Source organism: Echinops telfairi, unplaced genomic scaffold, assembly GCF_000313985.2.
Source record: "Echinops telfairi isolate 266 unplaced genomic scaffold, ASM31398v2 ScPeMD7_2;HRSCAF=8, whole genome shotgun sequence".
Classification (NCBI taxonomy): Eukaryota; Metazoa; Chordata; class Mammalia; order Afrosoricida; family Tenrecidae; genus Echinops; species Echinops telfairi.
The window spans coordinates 104,103-124,625 of NW_022103898.1; the positions used below are offsets into that span (position 1 = coordinate 104,103).

The 20,523-nt window shown below is 56.4% G+C and overlaps 1 protein-coding gene across 1 annotated transcript in view; it reads right to left on the bottom strand.

Annotated features, from left to right (window-relative positions):
• SHANK3 (SH3 and multiple ankyrin repeat domains 3) overlaps window positions 1–20,523 on the bottom strand; it is a gene marked incomplete at its 5' end in the record, with an annotated part of 43,041 nt that overhangs the window by 9,220 nt on the left and 13,298 nt on the right. Inside the window, 11 exons of the mRNA XM_045290616.1 lie at window positions 8–88; window positions 1,720–1,804; window positions 2,207–2,337; window positions 4,978–5,001; window positions 9,037–9,117; window positions 10,208–10,340; window positions 10,592–10,716; window positions 11,049–11,131; window positions 11,364–11,439; window positions 19,577–19,690; window positions 20,341–20,519. Of these exons, the coding sequence (XP_045146551.1) occupies window positions 8–88; window positions 1,720–1,804; window positions 2,207–2,337; window positions 4,978–5,001; window positions 9,037–9,117; window positions 10,208–10,340; window positions 10,592–10,716; window positions 11,049–11,131; window positions 11,364–11,439; window positions 19,577–19,690; window positions 20,341–20,519 (1,112 nt within the window). The remainder of the gene's footprint in view (window positions 1–7; window positions 89–1,719; window positions 1,805–2,206; window positions 2,338–4,977; window positions 5,002–9,036; window positions 9,118–10,207; window positions 10,341–10,591; window positions 10,717–11,048; window positions 11,132–11,363; window positions 11,440–19,576; window positions 19,691–20,340; window positions 20,520–20,523) is intronic.

A 20,523-nucleotide genomic window follows, 5' to 3' on the forward strand; every position in this document is an offset into this window, starting at 1 on the left:
ATCCCGCGGCCCTCCCGCGCAGTGTCCTGCACGGACGTGCTGCGCGGGAAGCGTCCCTCCAGCAGCGATGCCAGCTTCTCATCCTCCCCTGCGGACAGAGGCGTCCAGAGGCGCGTGAGGCCGGCCGGGAGCCGGAGCTAGGCAGGGGTGTCCGGCTCTGAGCCTCAGGCCCAGGCTGGCGGGCCAAGGTCCCCATGACGAGGTCCCGCTGAGGAGATGACCCAGAAAGGATCTCAGATCCTGGCGGGGTGGGACGCTCGAGGGTGGAGGCAGAACTGCAGAAGGTTCTGCCACAGGCTGAGAAGGCTGGGGGAACCAGAGGCAATTGGGAAACCCTAGTGGTAGGTTGGGGTGGGACTCGCAAAGGGGGGAGCCCATCCAGAGTGTCAGTGGACAGGTGAGCATAAACACCGGGGGGAGGGCTGGACACAGTGAGGGCCAGGAGCCAGCTCACCTCCTTCACTTGAAGCCTAACCCCCTCCTCCCCAGAGGCTGAGACAAAGCCCTCCACTACTGCTGCCCAGTAGCTGGGGTGCAGGAAAGGCTGGACAGCAGGATGATGGGTGGGTGAAGGTGGCCACCCTGACCGGCTCTTGTCCGTGTGACCTCAAGCCTGAGCCCCACCACCATCCTCTCTGGAGGCCCCACTTGCCCCATGCAGCCAGACCCAGGGCCCCAGCCCTGCACCCCCAGGTGGCCAGGGCCCTCGTCAGCCCCACAGCACTGGGCCTCTCCTGAGGGGATCAACAGGCTGTGCTCCCGGTACCACCTGTGTGGGAGCCGTGCCCTGGGGCTTCTCAGATCGCCCCACCCCCACCCCCAGTGCAGGTGGGAGCTGAGTGTTTATCTGGTCCCGGAAAGGACAGAAGTTGGGGAGGAGTGCTGTGGGCATTGGGTGGGCCACGCTACCCCTCTGCCTCAGTTTTCTCATCTGTAAAACTGAGGTATTCACAGTACTTACCTGGGCATCAGCAGCCCATGCATGCCACAGGGGGATGAGGGTGCGGGGTGGGGTAAGGGAGCAGGTAAGGGGTGGGTAGCGAGTGAGAAGAGGCTGGGAACAAACCAGCATTCAGGGCCAAGTTGAGCAGAGCCCCTGGGAGGAAAGAAGCCAAGAGCCAGGGCAAGGCCAGGGTTCAGAGGCCGGCAGAGAAACTAGTGTGGGTGTGGACAGCAGCAGCAGGGCCAAGGGGGAGGTGGGGCTGTTTTTGAGAAGCGTCTGCTGGAAGAGCGGAGGGAAAGGGAGCAATGCTCGAGGGGGAGGCGGGTTCCAGCGAAAAGTATTTTTAGGATCAGAGACTTAGCGTGCACTTTGCTGAACAGGGAGCAGCCAGCAAATGAGACACAGATGGAGAGAAAGGGCCGTGGGGTCCTGGGGGGGCAGCCGTGGAGGGGTCCACAGGAGGGGTCAGGGGTCAGGGCTGGGGTGCTGCAAGATGTCTTCCAGCCACTGAACCCATAGATGTCCCAAAGCCCCACAGCCCCACTGGGTGCCTGGGTGGGTACCCAGGGAGGAGAGGGGCTGGGTGGAAATTGGTCATCCCTCTCAGAAGGCAGGATGGGGGTGGGAGTGACAGAGGGAGGCCAGGTGACAAGGAAGGGAGAGCCGGAGAGTGAGAGTGGATGTCATCAAGCCCTAGACCCCACCCAGATTCCGTAACCCATGCTGGCCCCACCCCAGCCCCACCTCCCGCACTCCCACCTCCAGCCTGGCCGTACCTACAGACTTGGTTCGAGGCAGCCCCTTCCGCAGCGAGCCGGGCAGCTTCTCCGGGCCGGGAAGGCCCTGACGCTCAAACAAGGACTGTGGGGTCAGGGTGACAGGCAGGTTCTGGGGCCTCTATTCTCTCAGCCCTACCCACCCTTCCTCGGAGGCAGAGCTCAGATGCCACCCTGAACCCAGGAATCAGTCCAGCTGGCTGCACTGTGGTGCCCAGGGCAGGAGGAGGCTGCAGATCCTTCCCCTCCAGAGTGGGTCAAAGGGCTGGACCCAGCAGGACCCCAGTTCCTGAGCCTAGGATTTCCAGCCCCCACAGGTGCTGCTTGGGTATTTGCAGAGTAATTATGTAAGACCCCAGGGGACACGCAGCCACAGCATATGTTGTACAAGGTCTCAGAGTTCAGGGGTCCCATGTGGGGGTGGGTCTTAGGGGTTGGGAAGGGACCACCTTATGCCCCTCAGCAACTCTCTACCATGCCCACTCACGCTGATCTCGGCCGGCGTGATCCTGCGGCTGGTGGGCCGTTGCTTGACGGTGGCTGCTCGTGAGTCGGCGTCTGAGATGTCAGGCCTCAGGGTCGGTTCTGTGGCCGCAGCCAGGATCTCGTCCAGCTTCTCTGCATGGCCAAACGGGCACTGTGTCAGCACGGACCTCAGGGCCCCCTGCCCACATTCCCAACACGGACCTCAGAGTTCCCTGACCCCATCCCCAGAAAGGACCTGGGGGTTGCCTGCTCACAGACCCTACTGCCCCCAGCACAGACTTCAGGGCCTCCTGCTTGCATCCCCAGCGTGGACCTCAGGTCCCCTGTCTGTGTCCCCAGCATGGCCTTCAGGGCCTCTTGCCTGTCTCCCCAGCATGGACCCCAAAGTCCCATGCCCCTGTCCCCAGCATAGACCCCAGAGGCCCTTGCCTATGTCCCTGGCACAGACCTCGGGAGCCTACCTCTGTCCCTGGCTCGGGCCGCAGATTCACAACCCCAGGAGCCCTACTCTGTCCAATCAGGTGGCTCTGCCTGTGGATCAGCACCCGGTGTTTGGCAGCATCCTATGGCATCAGTACTGACCCTCACCCCCTGGTCCCACCAGCACCAAGCCACCCCCATCCCAAACTCCACAGGGGTGTGCCAACACCAAGGGTCAAGGCCAGTCACAGTGTGGGGCTGTCCAGACTCTCTGGCCTCTCCTCCCAGCCCCAACTCAGGGCCATCAGCTGTACCCCCTCAGTCCTCGCTCACTGAGCGGCCTTAACAAAGTCCAGCCCGGCTTAGCCTCGCTAGCCCCTGACCGACCCAAGCACCCCAGTGCCCTGGTGCCCTCTGACAGCAGGGCATAAGAGGGACGTGGCTACGGGCTACGCGAGGGGATGTGCACTGCACAGAGCCCAGATTCCAGCACAGGGACTCAAGCAATGCACGCACAGCAACCCTGGTGTCCCCATGCCCGGACACCGGGGGCTGCAGAGGGTGAGAGTGGGTAGGGACCTGGCCACCCCAGAGGGAGGGAGCAGTGCTGAGTGCCCAGAGTGAGGGATCTAGAAGGTTGAGTGGCCACACCCACAGCAAGGTAGAGAAAGCAGCAGGTTGAACTGACACAGGACCCAGGTCAGTAGGTGCCAGAGACCTAAGCCACCTTTGGCCCCATCTGCCACCCTCCTGGCTCCTGTGCACCAGAGTCCTGTGACCAGAGGGGTCAGCAGAGGCCAAGCCCTGCACCCACTCCAGATCAAACCTGGTGTCACCTGCATGGCTTGTGAGGACCTAGTCCAGTGGTTCTCAACCTTCCTAATGCCACGACCCTTTAATATAGTTCCTCATGTTGTGGTGACCCCCCCCAACCATAAAATTATTCTCTATTGCTACTTCATAACTGTAATTTTGTGACTGTTATGAATTGGGTGACCCCTGTGAAAGAGTCGTTTGATCCCCAAAGGGGTCTCGACCCATAGGTTGAGAACCGCCACTTAGCCAGAAAAAGGAGTCCCCAGAGACCACAGAAGCAGTGGAGTGAACAGATGCTGCCCACTGTGTGCCCTTGGCGTGGGATGGGTACTTTAATCAACTGTGCTTCTAGTCCCATCAGTGGGTGGGGTTAAGCAAATAAGGTGCTTGCAGCCCACCAAGGAGATTGGATAGCTTGCTAATAATGAAAATAAGGTACATGGCAGCCTTGTGGGCATGGGACCATGTAAATAGGTATGTGGAGCCCTAAGGAGGGGATTGGTCAGTATTGCCATCCAGCAAGGCATAAAATAAGTTGTCTCTGAGGCAAAAGGGTGTACCTCATTACCACCAAGAAGAAGATATTAGAGTGGGGCATCATGTCCTTCTCACCCCAGGTCCCTGTGATGAGAACCTCCCTGGCAATTGGAAGACTGGCTGGAGATGGGGGTGTAGTCGAGCAGCCGGTGGTTTGATCTGCTGATGTTTTGGATCTTAGCCCACTTTGTAATCACTCTGCTACCAGGGTTCCTCCCTCTCTGGGTGGGATTCTGAGGGGATGGAGAGATCTGTAGCACCTGCCTAGGCAGAGGCTGGGGTTCAAGAGGCCTAGGGGGCCGAGAGCCAAGCAGCCTGCCGATGGGCATGGCCAAGAAGCTGTCCTGACCTGCGAACTGTATCCTGATCATTCCTGATCCTGAACTGTAACCTGCTACTTCCCTAATAAACCCCACCACTGTGAGTATTGCGGGTAAGTTCCGTGTGGTCACAGCAATGAATGAATGAATGATCCAGCCCAGCAGAGAAGCAGAGTGCGGTAGGAGGAACAGCTGGTGTCGGGACCATCAAGATGCCAGAGGAGGCTGCCTGACCTCCAACCCATGGGGACCAGCCTAGGCTGTTGATGCTGATCATGATTCTGCTTGTTTGTGAGGTGAGAGTGGATCTGAAGCCCACCTGTCTGCTAGCCTTTCCTCATTGGGACAACCACTCCTTCACCCCTGTCTGAGCTTCTGAAGGCCAGGAAGTTCCTTTACCACCCAACTCAGCTCTGCGCCCCAAGGCCCTTAGCTGTGGTGAGCTGGTGGACCCCTGGTAACCTGCCCATCCTGTTGCCCCGCACAGGTACCCCAGCCATCCACCCAGTGCTTACAAGCGGCCCTCCACCATGACCCCACCATTTTTTCCAGAAGGCGACCAAGAGGAGAGTGCAGCCTGGACCTCTAGGGCCTGAATCTCTTGTCCCCAGCACACCCGAAGATGGGGTCAGACACAGCTGGGCTCTGGGACCCTGAGGCCCCACAGCAGATGACTCACCCCCTTTCCTTCTCCGAATTGAGGCTTGGAATTAAGAAACAGAGCAAAGGGGGTAAGAGGCAGCTTTATCCCCCCCACCCGGGCCCCATCTCCAAGCCCACACTTCCATCGGCACTCCCAAGCCCAGTGTCCTGACCTCTTCCCAGATCAAACTGCAAACGGCAGTGCTTCCACAATGCCAAATCGGTCACAGCTCAAAGCTCACAGAGGAGCAGCCCACACAACACATGTACACGCACATACACACACACACGCACATGCACTCATGCAATGCATACATGTCCTGCGTGTACAGTGTAGGCAGTCGTGCATGTATGTCCACACATGCATATGCACACACACGTACAGAGAATTCCTTCACAGTTAGATCATTTCCAGTTTAGTTTAAATGTCTGTTCAGAAAAGGAGAACCTCTATAAAAGCCAGGTGCCCAGGGTGATCACCAGAGTCTGTGCAGGGACCTGCACCAAGGGGGCCAAGGATTCCCCAACTGAGGCAGATCAGGAGACCCCATGGTTGGTGTGATGCCCCCCACCCAATGGGCTCTTTTCCTTTCTCATCACAAAAGGAAAGGGGCCCAAGAAGTGATACACAGTACAGTCAGGAGTTCAGTAAACCTGGGCAAGCAGTAGGGGCCATCCCCTGCATGGGCATGTACCAAGCCCTGTGGGCCCACAATGTCCTTGGCACAAGGCCAACAGATGGGCACATGGGGGCCAGGGGATCCCTCAGCAGCAGACACCTGCTGCTCATCCCAGGAGGAGGATCCCCACCCACCCTTTCCTCTCCGCCCCAGCCCCAAAGTTCCTATTCAGATTCTGCTCACATCCACGCCCAGTGTTCCCCTTACATCCTCTGAGCAGCACATGGCACCCTCCGGGATGTGGCACCCTTGCCATCTGCTTCCCTGCCTCACACGTCTGTTCTTTCCAGGTGCCCAGCCTCCTCCCGCAGCAGACAGCGGGGTCCTGGACATGTCCTCAGTTCGACCCTGAGTCACAAGGCTGAACCATCTTTACACGCACAACGGCTGGACTGTGGGTTGATCCTCAAGTACCCAAGGAGACTTCAGGGCTGGCCTGGTCATCCCCACACAAGATGTTTCCAGAGGAACTGGCTGCTCAAGAAGTTCCCTGAACAGGGCAATGGGTGGACAGAAGCTCAGAAAAGCTGGTGACAATGACGCTGAATTGGAGCCACAAAAATACAAATCTAGGGAGCGCTCAAGAGCAGCCATGCTGTGGGGCCAGTGGTACAGGAGGGGTGGGAGCCCGAGGTGGGGGAGACATGGGAAGGAGGAGCTGTTTCTGCACCCTGGTCTCAACTCTTCAGACTGAAACAGCTCTGAGAACAGACGGTAACTCTTCCAGTCCAAGAGGCAGGATCCCTAGTCCCAGGGCCACGGACACCAGGCCCCTCAAGTCTCTCTGTGCAGAATTAGGACAGCGCCTTCTGCACATGTAACTGAATGGGCCTATGTGACCATCTGTGCAGGAAAGTCCGGGGAACCTGCCCATCAGGGCCTTGGTGTGGTGTCCAGTCAAACCCAGCTGTCTGCTTGTGTCTGGTTTCTTGACCTCTTTGGATCTTCCTTCAATGTAACAAGTCAGGTCGCTGAAACTGGCCCTGGTCCCCCTCAGACTTGGGCCAGAGGATAGCTTCTCTGTCTCCCTCTTGAATGTGTGGGTTTAAATAGCTATAGAATTCTAGAAGGAAATTTATTTTCAAGCTATTTTACCAGAAGATTGAGGATGTATTGTTCCACCATTTTCTGCAATTTATTATTGCGGAAGAGAGATCAGCTGTCAGTGCCCATTACGCGTTCCTTTACACATCATCTTGCTTTCCTCTCTGGGAGATTTTACAGATTGTTCTTGGTAGTCTGCAGTGTACCTATCATGGATCCAGAAGTAGATTTGTTTTTATTCTCCTGCTCAAACAGGGAGGAACTTTGGTGGCAAGGTGTTTACAAATTGGGCTGTGATCCAAAACGTCAGCAGTTCAAACCTCTTTGAGTGTTGAATTCCAACTGTCAATTCCTGGACGGTTGCTTTTGACTAATGCATTCAGTGAAGTTTGAACGTCTTCCTTCAGCACCTCTGGTTCTTGCTCACATGCCACCGCCTGACATGGTGGAGTGCCGACGAGTTCTTTCTGGGACAGTGACTGTGCATTCTTTCCATTTTCTCTTGATGCTTCCTGCAGCGTTCAATATTTTTTCCTATAGAATCTTTCAAAATTGCAATTCAAGGCTTGAAATTTTTCTTGAGATCTTCCAGGTTCAGATATTCTCAGCATAGCAGCTGCCTTTACTGTCTGTCCCGCCCAGGGAGCTTTCCATCTTAGTGCCTGTAGTTTCCATTTCAATCAAAGTTCCTTTAGAGCCCTTCGAAAACCTGATTGTACTTTTTTTTTTTTGAGGGGGGGGGAATGTTACCTCTCTGTTCTTAAATTATGAGTTGTAATTTACTTTAATCCCAATAATTTAAACATCTTGTTTCATTCATATTTTTCTAATTTTACTCTTTATTTTACCTTCTTCTGTGAATTCCATGTCTCTTGAGGTTAATTCCAGTTCTTGGGCTTGGTTTGAGCTTTCTCACTTCCTATGGGCTCAGGGTGTTATTTCCTAAGTTCATGGAGGCATCAGATCCCAACCCCAGCCCTTAGGGTCTGTATCTAGTTCAAAGGTCTTGAGGACTGTGGAAGCACCTGCTTCCTCGTGCTTGCTTCCCTGGTTCGGATGACCCTCTTCATCTCTGAAGCGCAGGAGCTTCACTTTCTTCATGGCTCTGTGGGTGTATTTAGCTTATTTTATTCTCCCTGGGCTTTAAACGAACTCGCAACTCTGCCAGTCCAGCTCTCGCGGTGGTGTCCTCTGCATTCAACCAAGAACATGTCTTTGGGCTGAGGAGGTGCGATGCTCAGCCTGTGCCAGAACAGAGCCAAGGATCAATTCTCGTGCAAAGTCGGGATGGCTGTGGGAGTCGGGTTCCTTCAATGGCTCTAGGCAGAGCTGAGTCTGTGGCTCACACTACAGAAGGCAGCAATGTTATGGAAAGTCACATATGTCAGGACATGCTCACTATGAGGCAGTCAACACAAGAGAGGCTTTCAAAAGAGCACAGAAAAACAGAATTAAATGATAATGTAAGTTTCCCACAAACGTGTTGAAGCCCCTCCTGTGTCAGGACATGTCTGTGATCAGGTTGTCCACAGTCACACATATGACGGCATGTCCATGATGAGGCTGTTGGTGGTCACCTGTCAGGGCACACCCATGAGGAGGTCTCATCAAGAGCCTGACACCCTCTTCTTCACCCCCCATGGTGCACTCAGACTTTTCTCATCACGACACTATGGTCTCTCGACAGCCCTATGAGGTCAGAGCCATCGCCCCTGACTGATGAGTAGAGGGAGGGTGAAACCAAATGCAGTGGTCACCCAGAGAGCACCAGACAGAGCTGGGGGCTCCCACCCTTTCCTCCCCTGGGCTGCCTTCCCTCAACCAAGTGAGCTGCAGGAGTAAATCAGAGCAGAGCAGGCAACGCACGTGCACCCACAAGCACACACTGTCCACACACGCACATAATCATGTCCACACGTGTAGGGACACATACATACCACACATGCATGTAGATTCACACAACTACACACACATGAACACAGATAGGTACAAGCACATACTACCTACACATGCACATAAGCATGCCCACGTGTGGGCACACATGCATCAAACACACATGTAGACTTGTACATGCATCTATAGACACACAGACATGAACACATGCAAGGGCATACATGCACACATACATGTATTGCACATGCACATATATGAGGAAAAACCTAGGGGACCAGGCCCTGGTCCCAAAACACATCTGTCCAGGTCATTCCAGTCCTGCGCCAGTGCTGCCTGGTCCCTGAGCCCCAGCCCACCAACAGCCAAGTGCCCACCATGGCAGCGGGTCATGCATTTGCCCTCTGACCTACTCATAGGACCCCCGTCAGTCCTTGCCCATCCCTTCATCTCCGCCCACCACCGCCCCGCCGACCACTCACCGAGCTCCTCCAGCTCGGCCGTCATGGACTTGGAGCGCAGGGTCAATGTGGTGCTGGGGGCCCTCTTGGGGGGAGGCGGGGCTGCAAAGAAGAGGGAGGCTTTGGGCCTCCTGTCCAGCAGCAGGCGGCGTGGCGTGGCCAGGTGCAGGTGCCACTTGCGCTCCACCGCCTGGACCTCCTCGTACTCCCGCGAGGAGGAGTCGCACTGCGCGAGGATCTTGTTGAGACTGCGGCTGGATGCAAACTTCTTCATGTCTCAGGAGCTCAGGGGCCCCAGGGCCAGGGCCCCCGAAGGGAAGTCGAGGACCCCCGTGGGGATGACTGCGTCTGGCTATAGCGGGGGCACCTGCCCTGCCAGCTCCCTGGGCCGGACCAGGAGGCACCAGGAGGCCATAGAGTGGGGGCTGGGGAGGGTCTCTTCACAGGCCCTGCACTGCCTGTCCCTGGGCAGCCCTGGACCCAGGTGCCCCCCCACCTCTGCTCCCCGGAGACGCAGGGTGGCCAGCCGGAGCTGGGGTCCTGGGCTTGGCCGGCCAGCAGCACCTCCTGGGTCCAGGCTGCGGCTGTGGCGGCGGCGGCAGTGATGGTGGTGGCGACAGCGGCGGCGGCGCGGCAGCGACAAGAGGCTTCTCCTCCCCCTTCAGGTGCCGCCTCCCCCTTCCCTCCGACAATAAGGCGGCAGTGCAGCGTCAACCTCACGGTTGCTATGGCAACCCCGGCCTCCAGGCAGCTTGCTGCCTGTGTCAGAAGGAGGGCGGCCACCACACCAGGGGCTGGGGGAGCGGGAGAGGCAGGCAAGGGCCCCAAGAAGTCAAGGAGACCTGAGGAGGGGGGGACCTAGTTCAGGGATCAATGACCAGGGGCCAGCAGTCTACCATAGAGGATGGGGTTGGGGCAGCAACCCGGGTCCCAGGACTCTGGCCGTGGTTGACATGGGTGGGGAAGCCTCACCTTGGTGCTGAGGACCAGCAGTCAGGAATCAGGGTGGGGGAGCCTGAGCTCCCCTCAGGACCCAGAGCTCAGATGCCAGTGGTCGGGTGGGGTTCAGGGTGAGGGAGCCTCACCTCAGCGCCAGGCCCTGATTCCCTTCCAACCCCCTCCAACCCCCACCTAATCGGGGCCCAGGACTCAGACACAGCAGTCAGGTGGGGGTCAGGGTTGGGAGCCTCACCTCGGCGCCGAGCCCCATCCTCCTCAGGCTTCCTGGTGACTGACACGACCTTCATGACAAGGCGGTTCCCTCCCTGGCGGATCAGGGCCACCACCTGCTTGTGGCCCACCTTCACCACGTTCACTCCGTTGACCTGAGGACACGTGACAGGGCTGTTCAGCTGCTCCAGAGTGGGGGTCAGAATGGGGTCAGGTGGCTGGGGCTGGGCAGGGGGGTGGGGCAAGTGAGGGTTAGGGCCAGGGCCGGGGTCAAGGTCAGGGCTGGGCCAGTGGAGCCAAAGGCTGAGGTTAGGACCAGGTGGGGGAGCCAGGGCCAGGGCCAGGCCTGGGGTCAGGGCCAGGTCCGGGTCCTGGTCCGGGTGGGGCAGACGGCGCCCGCCTTCACCTCGATGAGGAAGTCCCCCGTGCGCAGCCCAGCCCTCCAGGCCACGCCCTCCACGTCCACAGACTCCAGGTACTGCAGCGCAGGGAAGGCAGGCGTGGGCGTGAACTCCTCGATGGGGGTCTCGGCTGCAAAGGGGCGGCACAGTCACCTCCCACAGGGAATTAACAGGGCAAAACAGAAGATTGTGGGGCACAGGGAGCTAGTCAGAGACCAGCAGGGGAACTCCCCAGTGCAGTGCCCCAGAGTCCTGGCTCATGTGAAGTGGCATTTCCCCATGTCTCCCCGCCCCCCTCCCCACAGTAAGATGGGGTGACTTGCACTCAGTAGTCACTACCCCAGCAGAGCGCTGAGGGGGTCAGTCAGGAAAAGGGGTGGGGGCAAAAGTCAGGAGAGCCCATCCATAAGCACCCCCCCACCCCACCCCACCCCGCCACCCTTTCCCCAACCCCCCCAGCACCTTTAGCCCCACGGAGCACAAAGCCAAAGCCCTCATGGTCCCGTTTCTGCAGCACAGACACCTTGTCCTCGATGACGTAATCACTGGAGGAGCACGGAGAGCGAGAAGCTGGCCACAACTTTCTGCAACTTCCAGGGACGAAACTGCCCACCCCCACCCCTCTGACCACCATACATACCCACCCTCCCTGACAGCCAGCCAATGCCGCTGCCTGCCCTCCAAGTAGCCGTGAGGCCATGACTCTGCCCTGCCACAGCTCCAGTGTGCCCCTGCCCCCCACATTCCCGGTGTGCCCCCCTGCCCCGACCGCAGTACCTGTGGGAGGTGAGGCTGTCGTAGGAACCCACAGTGTAGTGGCGGAAAAGCCGCTTGGTCCGGTCCTCTCGAGTTTCTGAAGGGAGTTTCAGGAGCTGATGGAGGGGTCATGTCCTGCAACCGGACTGAACTGCCCCCATTGTGCCAGAGGCCAGTCTGCCCATACACACCCATGTGTGTGCAGACAGGGTCCCAAAACCTGGGCCCAGGAGCCCAGGAAGGCTGGGGGAGACAGAAGGCCTGTGGGAATCCTGGGCTCTGGGTGTACTCATGGCTGCCCCTGACCTTGGTCGCAGTCGTGTGAGGGCTGGGCTCATGTGTGTGCTCGTCTATTACCTAGCTGTGTGTGTGAGGGCTGTGGTCGTGTGTGTACATGTGATCTAGATGTGTAGGGGCTGTGCCCACGTGTGCATGTATGACTCAGCCATGCAAAGGTTGTGCTCAAGTGTGCGCACGTCCATAACCCAGCTGTGTAAGGACTGCATGTGTGTGCCCAGCTGTGACCCAGTTGTGTCTGTGTGTCCCTGGCCCAGCTGTGCAAGGGTTCTGTGTATGTATGTTTTCATGACCCAGCTGTGTTAAAGGGTGAGTGTGTGTGTCCATGATCCATCTGTGTGTGTACGGGTCATGTTCAGATGTGTACATATGTGTAACTGCCAATGCATGACCCTGCTGTGTAAAGGCTCATGTGTGTGCACATGTGCCCATTCCAGCGCCAGCTAGCTAGATGTGTAAGGGCCCAAATGTGTGCATGTGCGTATCTATCTGTGTGTATCCAGATGTGGGTAGAAGGGCTATCTATGTACATGTGTGCCTGTCCGCGACATAGCTGTGTAAAGACTGTGTGTATGTTTGTGTCCGTGCCTCAGCTGCATTTTTGAGGGTTGTGTCTGTGTCCTTGGCCCACAGTTGTGTGTGCATGGGCTGTGTTCATGTGTCTGAGTGTTCCAAAGTTGTGTAAGTAAGGCAGTGGTGAGTGCAACAGCTATGTATGTGTCTGCAACCAGAGTTGTGTAAGGCCTAGGCTCATGTATGTGTCTGTGATACAGCTGCTTGAAGGCTGTTTGTGTCCATGATTCAGTTGTATGTACAAGGGTTGTTTCTTTATGTGTACCCATGTCCCACTGTCTATGTGTATCCATGTATACCATGTATGTGTTTGCCTCACGGCTGTGCTCATACGTATCCAGGACTCAGTTGTGTGTATAATGATTGTGTGTGTCTATGACCCAATTGTGTTAGGGCTGTACTTATGTGTGTGTCACACAGCTGGGTAAAAGGTGTGCTCACATGTGCCCATCCACAACTCAGTTGGGTAAGGGCTGTGTTTGTCCCTGACTCATGTGTGTGCAGGCATGTCTGTGGCCAAGTTGTGTAAGGACTATGTTTGTGTGTATCCATGACCCATCTATGTGCATGTATATGTATCTGTGACCCAGCTGTACAAAAGCCTTTGTGTGTGTGTGTGTGTGTGTGTGTGTGTCTGTGATCCATGTGTCTGTAGCCCAGTTGTGCACGGACTATGTTTGCGTATGTGTCCATGATCCATGCATGTGCATGTGTCTCTGACCCAGTTGTGTAAGGGATACTTCTGTATGTCCATGACTTCTGTGTGCATGCATGTGTCCATGGCCCATGTTTATATCCATGACTGTGTTGTATGTATAAGAGCTATACATGTGAGCATGTGTCCCATGGCTGTGTAAGAGCTGTCTATGCTCATATGTATGCATGTATGTGTCTGAGTGACCCACTGTGTGTATAAGTCCTGTCTTCATGTGGGTGCATGTGTCTGTGGGTTCATGGCCCACAGTCATATGCAAGTGTCACGCCGTGTCCCCACAGGCACAAATGCTCATGTGTGTGCCCGTCCCTGGGCCCCTCATGACAACAGATCCCCTTGCCCTCAGCTCCTCAGGATCCTTGCTCTAGGCTCCAAGAGGGGCGGGAGCCCATCAGTGCTTCTACAGTACGCCGCCCAATATGGCCTCTTGCTCTCAGACACCACATGTCACAGCGAGGTGATCCCCTGTCCCCACCAGCCTGTGAGCTCAACCAGCTGCAGTGCCGAGCCCACACTCCTGCTTCCCCAACACTGGAGTGAAGCCCCCTCCTGGCTCCCCAGCACCTCAGCCCCGAGGCCCCAGGGGTTCCACCTCAGCCTACAAGACCCCAGCATCTCCCTCGTCCTCTCTCATGAGCAGTCTCCAGATCCCATGGCTCATTGCGGAGCTCCAACTGTGGCCCAAGCAGTTTGCTTTGGCTCCGGGAATACAGCACACATGAGACCCACATCTCTCTCCTCATGGAGCTGATGAGCTATTTGGGAGAGAGAATAAGCTAACCAGAAATAAGTGAAGCCAGAAGGCACCAGGTGCTGACAGGAAATGCTGATAAAGAAACGCACACAGAGAAGGGTGCAGGGGCTGTGTACAGTTTGGTGGCCACAGGAGGCGGGTAGCACAAAGGTGTGAAGGGTACCTTAGTACACACCTGAGGGCCAGTGGGGAGGATTCTTGGCAGGCATTTGCCAGTGGGCAGTGAGGAGCCCAAGGGGCTGGGGCAGTAGGAAATTAGATTGAGGGGGGCCCACAGTGTTTGAAAACCTACCTCCCCAATAACTGTGGGCCCCTTGAGGGGACAGGCCACACTTTATTTTGTCTCTGGTCCTGGTGCCAAGCACTGGGTCTGCAGGCAGTCAAGATGTTGATGAGAGGAACAAATGGATGAGCAAACAGATGGGTAGGTGGAGAAAGGGCACATGAGATGGGCAGATAAGTATGTGGCTGGGTTTGGTGAATAGGTCAATACATGTGTGAATGGGTGGGTCAAAGGATAAATAAACATGTGGATGAATGTATGTATGTATGTATGGAAGAATGGATGGATGGGTGGTTGATGGATGGATGAATGCGTAGATGGATGAAAATGGATGGGTGGGTAGATGGGTGTATGGATGAATGGGTGGGTGGATGGGTGTGGATGGATAGGTGGATGGATGGATGGATTAGTGAGTGAATGGGTGGGTGGATGGTTGATAGATGGATGACTGGATGGGTAGAGAAGTGGGTGAGTGGGAGTGAGTGTATGTATATATATATGTATGTATGTATTAGTGGATAGATGATGAATAGGTGAATGAATGACTGGGTGGGTAAACAGGTGGGCAGGTAGGTGGATAGGTGGGTAGATGGATGGATGGATGGATGGATGGATGACTGGGTGGATAGACAGATGGATGGATGGATAGATAGAAGGAAGATGAATGAGTAGATGGGTAAATGGATGGGTGGGTGGCGATGGATGAGTGGGTGGGTTGATGGATGGATGAATGAATTGATTGATGGATGAGTGGATAGATGACTGGGTGGGTCACGCGTACGTGAATGGGAGGGTATGAATGTATGGATGGATGTATGGATGGATGAATGGATGGATGGATGGCAGATGGGTGGATAGACAGGTGGGTGGGTAGGTGGATGGATGGATGGATGAGTGAATGGGTGGATGGATGGTTGATGGATGATGGCTGGATGGATGGGTAGACAGGTAAGTGAGTGGGAGAGTAGGTGTATGTATGGATGGATGGACTAGTGGATGGATGGGTAGGTGGGTGGATGGAAGATGGGTGGATGGGTAGATGAATGACTGGAGGGAGACAGGTGGGTGGGTGGGTGGGTGGATGACTGGGTGGGTAGGTAGGTGTATGGACAAAAGGATCTGTCCATGAGTTGATAAATGAGCAGATGGAAAGCAGGACTGGGGGTGAGTCAAAGGACAGTAGAAGACAAGAGTGGATAGGTGGATAAATGGGTGGATCCACTAAAACTAAACCCATTTCCATGGAGTTGATTCTGACTCAGAGTGATCCTACAGGATGGGGCAGAGCTCCTCAAGGTTTCTGAGGCTGTAAATCTCCACGGGAGCAGATAACTCCATCTTTCTTCCCCCGAGAAGCTAGCGGATTTGAACCCCCAGCACCTGTGGTTAGCAGTACAATGCTTATCCCACAGGCATCTATTAATGCCAGAAGCACAGATGCCAGGAGGAGGGCTTCTCTGGAATCTAACTGTGACCCTCAGGAAGCCTGAGCTGAGGGTATCCTTCAAGGAGTGAGAAGCTAGCCTGGTGGGGCCCACATGTCCTGGTACCTCCATCCTCCAAGCCTGGTGTGCTCCTAGGACTCACCTCTCTCTTCTTCCCAGCACACCAGGGTGGCCACACACACTCAGAGCCCACAGCCAGAGCTGTCAGGGCCAGCCATGGTCCTGGGGTTGACATCAGACCTCCAATTCCCACCCTCTGTGCCACCCCAGGTGTGGGAGGACCTGTGTCACTGCCTGCCCACGAAAGGCTCTTGAGCTTTAAAGTTCATGGTTGTGAATGTTACTGACCAAACCCATGGCATGGATTACATAACACATTCACTTAACCAGACACACAGAAGCGGAAGCAAAAACACCAGCCTGACCTCACGCAGCCGGCAGCCAAACACCCAGGAAGGAAAGGAGGTCGGGAGGACAGGGTGGCGTCCCATGCCACCAGCAGGCATCTGCTCCCAGCCTCCAGTGACCTCTCCTTTCCCTCTTTCCATCAGTCAACTTCACAGATACAGTGGCCTGCCAAGTGGCCTGTCTACAAACTCCCTCCCCTAGCCCCCTGCCTGCCGCTCCTGCGCCTCCCTGGCCCCATTCCTGTCCTGGAAGCAAAGGGTTTGGACTCAGGCCTACTGGAAGCAGGTTTCTGCCCTGAGCTGCCCACTGTCCTCTGGCAGAACTTGGCCCCAGCTCAGGTCAGAGGATGCTCACCGTGACCTCTGCTGAGGATGGCAGGAGGGCACCATGCTCCTGGCCTTCCCCCAAACACACCCCTGCCCACCCCAAGAGCTGCTCCACCAGGTGTGGACACCCGGGCCTCCAGCTCCTCCACCAACCCCACTGAGTTAGCACCCTCTGCCCTCTGGCCCTGGGCCCCTCATTGCTCTGTCAGTCTCCACCTTAACCCCAGCCTCCCTCAGGCCTACTGCCCCCTCTCCCTCCTCCACAAAGCCTGGCCCCTGCACCCCTCCCTGTACCCACAAGCTCCATCACACCACCTGCCCAGGTGGCAGCTATGCATACATGACCCAGAGCCTCCAACGAGGCCAGATCAGGGGCCTGCCCCTCAGGCCTAGGATCTGGCCCCCCTGTACGTGACCATCTGAAGATGGACTAATAACAGGCTCACCACACAGGACCGCTCAGGACACCTCTTGTCAAAAAGCCTGCAGGGTCCAGGCACTCGGCACCATGAGAGCAACCTATGTCCGATCCCATCCCACACCTACACACACATTTGGGACTGCAGTCCACCTTGCCAAGGCTCGGCTCAAAGGTCAACTCTGCATGGACACCCTCCGTGGCTCCATGAGGCCCACACAGGGTCCCTCAAAGTGCACAGCCCTGCTGGCACCTGCATGCATGCACCACATGTCCACACTCTATCACATGATTGCAAGGCCCCCCACTGGAGCTCTGGTGGTGAAGGCCCCGCAGGCAACACACCACGCTCACTTACACAATGCAGACACCACACTGCCCTCACACACAATTCAGACACCACACATTGCCCTCACTCACACGACCCAGACACCACACACTACCCTCACTCACACAATCCAGACATCACACACCATGCTCACTCACACAATCCAGACACATCATGCCACGCTTACTCACACAATCCAGACACTACACACCACGCTCACACAATCCAGACACAACAAACTACCTTCACTCACACAACCCAGACACCGCACGCTGCCCTCACTCACACAACCCAGACACCACACACTGCCCTCACTCACACAATCCAGACACAACAAACTACCTTCACTCACACAACCCAGACACAACAAACTACCTTCACTCACACAACCCAGACACCACATGCTGCCCTCACTCACACAACCCAGACACCACACACTGCCCTCACTCACACAATCCAGACACAACACACTGCCCTCACTCACACAATCCAGACACAACACGACATGCTTACTCACACAATCCAGACACCACACGCCATGCTCACTCACACAATCCAGACGCAACATGCCACGCTCATACAATTCAGACACCACACACTGCCCTCACTCACACATCATGCCACGCTTACTCACACAATCCAGACACCACATGCCACGCTAACTTACACAATGCAGACACCACACACTGCCCTCACTCACACAATTCAGACACCACACATTGCCCTCACTTACACAATCCAGACACAACATGCCACGCTCACTCACACAATCCAGACACAACAAACTACCCTCACTCACACAATCCAGGCACAACACACTGCCCTCAGTCATACAATCCAGACACAACACGCTGCCCTCACTCACACAATCCAGACACCACATGCCACGCACATTCACACAATCCAGACACAACAAACTACACTCACTCAAATAATCGAGACATAACAAACTAACCTCACTCACACAATCCAGACACAACACGCCATGCTCCCTCACATGATCCAGACACAAGACACCACGCTCACTCACACAATCCAGACACAACAAACGACCCTCACTCACACAATCCAGACCCAACACACCATGCTCACATAATCCAGACCCAACAAACTACCCTTACTCACACAATCCAGACACCACACACCGTCCTCACTCACACAATCCAGACACCACACACTGCCCTCACTCACACAATCCAGACACAACAAACTACCCTCACTCACACAATCCAGATACCACATGCCACGCTCACTCACACAATCCAGACCCAACACACCATGCTCACATAATCCAGACCCAACAACTACCCTTACTCACACAATCCAGACACCACATGCCATGCTCACTCACAATCCACACACCACACGCCATGCTCACTCACACAATCCAGACACCACACACTGCCCTCACTCACACAATTCAGACACAACAAACTATACTCACTCACACAATCCAGACACAACACACTGCCCTCACTCACACAATCCAGATACAACAAACTGCCCTCACTCACACTATCCAGACACAACAAACTACCCTCACTCACACAATCCACAACAAACTACCCTCACTCACACAATCCACAACAAACTACCCTCACTCATACAATCCAGACACAACACGCCACACTCACTCACACAATCCAGACACAACAAACGACCCTCACTCACAATCCAGACACAACATGCCATGCTCACTCACACAATCCAGACACAACAAACTGCCCTCATTCACACAATCCAGACACCACACGCCACGCTCACACACATCCATACTCATACGCATCTAGCACAACGTGCCTTGGTCACACTATCCAGACATAATGTCACACTCTCTCACACGCACACAGATACAACACACCACCCTCACTCACACATCCAGACATAATCTGCCATGCTCACACACGTGCCATGTGCACATATGCTCTAGACATACCACATTCACAAGCGCAGACACACACCACACACAAGCACACATGCCACATATAGGCCCCGTGCCTTGACAACCACTCAGGCAGGGACCCCTTATCCCACCAACTCATGGGGGCAACAATGGCCTGCAAGACTCCGAAGTCCCCTGTAGGGCTGGGTCCAAGACAGACAGCACGCTCTGGCTAGAGGATCCAACAGAACCAGCTTCCTGCTTCACTGGCAAAAAACCAGGCACCCTGGAACTGGGCCGAGGCCTTTCCCCACCCGAGGGCAGACCATCACCTGAACATCCCTCACATGCTGCCTGTCTCGGCTCCCACTGAAGCCCCTCTGCACCTCACTGGCCTCATTTCCCCTTGGCTGGCCCCAGCCTCGCTGCTCTGCCCTCTCGGACAATCTGTCCACCTTGGACAGATGCCCCTTTCTCACTGTGGCTCCTTTACTTGCCCAAGCACCTACTGACCATGTGGGGTATGGGGGGCCAGCTCTAGGCCACAGGATGTATGCCCACTCAGCAGCGTTCTTACACATGTGTGGGCTCATCCGTGTTCTGCAGGCTTGTCATGTGTGCCCTCACTGTGTGGGGTGTGGGTGTTCCTTACACGTGTGTAAGTGTTGATACATGTGCAGAAGTAATGCTGGCCATGGGGGTTGCACACACTTCAGGGCATGTGTGACATGTCTCTTGTCTCTTCTGGGCCAACCACCATGGGGGCATAGGGGCCCTGAGCGGGGGCCCTCGGCTGGTCACTCACCGTGGCGCGTGTCATACTGCCTCATCTGCACCTCTTCCACGCAGTCGGCCGGGAACCAGCCCGTGCGGCCCTTCACGGTCCCCTCCCAGAATCCGCCCTCCCCAATGCTGAGCACTGGAAGGACAGAGCCGGGCAGGCGGTCAGGGCATGCTGGCCCCCAGGGTCTCTGGCCCACCCTCCCTCTCTCCCCAGATCCTCTGGGCCCCTCCCTAGCAAGGCTTGGGGACCAACGGGGAGGAGAGGAGAGAACAGATGGGAATGGCACAGGGCAGCATGTGGGGGACAGAGACGCAGATGGACAGACTTGGAGATGGAGGACAAGGAGGGTGGGACCTGCACCTGCCCCACCCCACACGCGGCTCTCCACCCACCTCTGAGAGGAGCCCCATCCTCACTGTTACACGCCCCCCCCCCCACTTGGTCACTGCCAGGAGTCGTGCATCATGCTGAGGGAGACCCATCCGTCCTCATAGCACTGCTGTGTCCTTCTCTCCGGTGGACATAGAGGACGCGGAAGGCAAGACCCTAGCACTGGCCCTGGTGCATCCCCACAGCCAGAGGGAGCCCTGGTGGCACAGAACTTCCTCCAGAAGGCCAGGGGTTCCCCCCAGACCCGCGGTCCCAGCACACAACCATCCGCGGACCATGGGACCACCCATCCTAGCCCAGCTCTGCGCAGTGACCAGGGGTGCTCCTCATGCCCCACGAAGGGCAAGGTCCCTGGCCTGGGGGCGCCGCACGGCCCCGCCCCCGCCGGCCCTCACCCTTCACGGCCTCGCCACGGTGCAGCGGGATCTCGCCCTCGCCCTGCGGGGTGTGCGCCTTCACCGCGATGAACTTGCGGCCGGGGACGGCGCTGTAAAGTTTCCGCTTCGGGCCCCGGGGCGGCGGCGCGGGGGGCGCGGGGGACGCCGGGCCAGGGCTGGGCGCGGGGCCAGGGCCGCTCG